Source organism: Macrobrachium rosenbergii, chromosome 11, assembly GCF_040412425.1.
Source record: "Macrobrachium rosenbergii isolate ZJJX-2024 chromosome 11, ASM4041242v1, whole genome shotgun sequence".
NCBI lineage: Eukaryota > Metazoa > Arthropoda > Malacostraca > Decapoda > Palaemonidae > Macrobrachium > Macrobrachium rosenbergii.
In genome coordinates this window covers 12,697,135-12,698,373 of record NC_089751.1, presented here as the reverse complement: position 1 = coordinate 12,698,373, position 1,239 = coordinate 12,697,135, and the positions used below count along the sequence as shown (strand labels likewise).

General features: G+C 40.4%; 1 protein-coding gene across 1 annotated transcript in view; it reads left to right on the top strand.

The window, feature by feature from the left end:
* Positions 1-929: 929 nt before the first annotated feature.
* The window catches only part of LOC136843149 (glutathione S-transferase Mu 4-like), a 15,173-nt gene continuing 14,863 nt past the window's right edge, over positions 930-1,239 (top strand). The window contains exon 1 of the mRNA XM_067111201.1: positions 930-1,086. Coding sequence (XP_066967302.1) covers positions 1,051-1,086 — 36 coding nt within the window. The 5' untranslated portion in view covers positions 930-1,050. The remainder of the gene's footprint in view (positions 1,087-1,239) is intronic.

The window sequence follows — 1,239 nt, the reverse complement described above, 5'->3', positions numbered from 1 at the left end:
AGTCAGAACAACTAGCCGCAACAAGACATCAGTCTCGGGGGAAACAATATGAAATCCCATAATTAGAAATGTAGATAAATGAATTATATGAAAAAGCACATTCAATTCTGGTTCAATATCAGCATCCATGCTGTTGCTGTGCTTTCTTTATTCTGCTGGCTTGGTGCAGTTGAATTCAGTTGGGTGTCTTATAAGTAAGATTATATTAATTTTGACGTGGAATCATTCTCTCTCTCTCTCTCTCTCTCTCTCTCTCTCTCTCTCTCTCTCTCTCTCTCTCTTTCTCTCTCTCTCTCTCTCTCTCTCTCTCTCTCTTGCCCTACAAAGCTGGTTAGATATATAAAATCTCCCTAATATGAGAAACAGCTCAGCTACAAGTTTTTCAATTCAGTGCAGTCAGACAAAACGGGTTTAGGTTAATATTATTTTCGTTCTAATAGAATTCTAGAAAAAAAATATTAATACATCTCGTGATTATACTTATCTCCCAGAAGTCTCTCTGTTGTAAGGCGGCGGGGTAACACTAACGCATGAATGATACAGTATCACGGCATGGTCACTACTTTTTTAAATATAAGAGCGCTTAGTCACAGGTTGATGGAGAAGATTAAACTTCATCAGCGTTATCAACGAATGATGATGCTTCATTCCACCGCTCCAGTTTGTAATCTAACGATGACAGAGCAATATTACTTAAAACCTTACCATGTATCCTCAGTTACTTAAATATAATGGTAAAAATATTTTCCGGAAGGCACCTGTTCACGGCTGGAAATATATCTGACCTGAGATCCTCTTTCATTAAATGCCAATGCACACCCTTGCTCAGATGGTCCTCCGTTTCTCGTCTTTGTCCAGATGAAGCTGAAATGTGATTGGCGGACTCTTTCATAAATTCGTTAGGTTGCAGAACAAAGGATTTACCGCCTTCACAACGGTTCGTAAAGACAGAGCCTCTTTGCCGTCTTGCTCTCAGAGGTGCCAGTCCTGTTTCCCGTTCCAGAAATCGTTCCCTTTGGCTGCGATCTCACAATACCACATCTATCCACGATGGTGCCCGTCCTGGGATACTGGCAAATTCGAGGGGTAAGTTTTTCATTGACCTTATTGTAAAGGTGTTTTGACTGTTATGAGGCATTGTTCTTTGGGAAAACGGTACATTATGTTAATTGGCAGCACCGAGAGAGAGACATTCATCTCTCTCTCTCTTTCTCTCTCTCTCTCTCTCTTATCACAAGT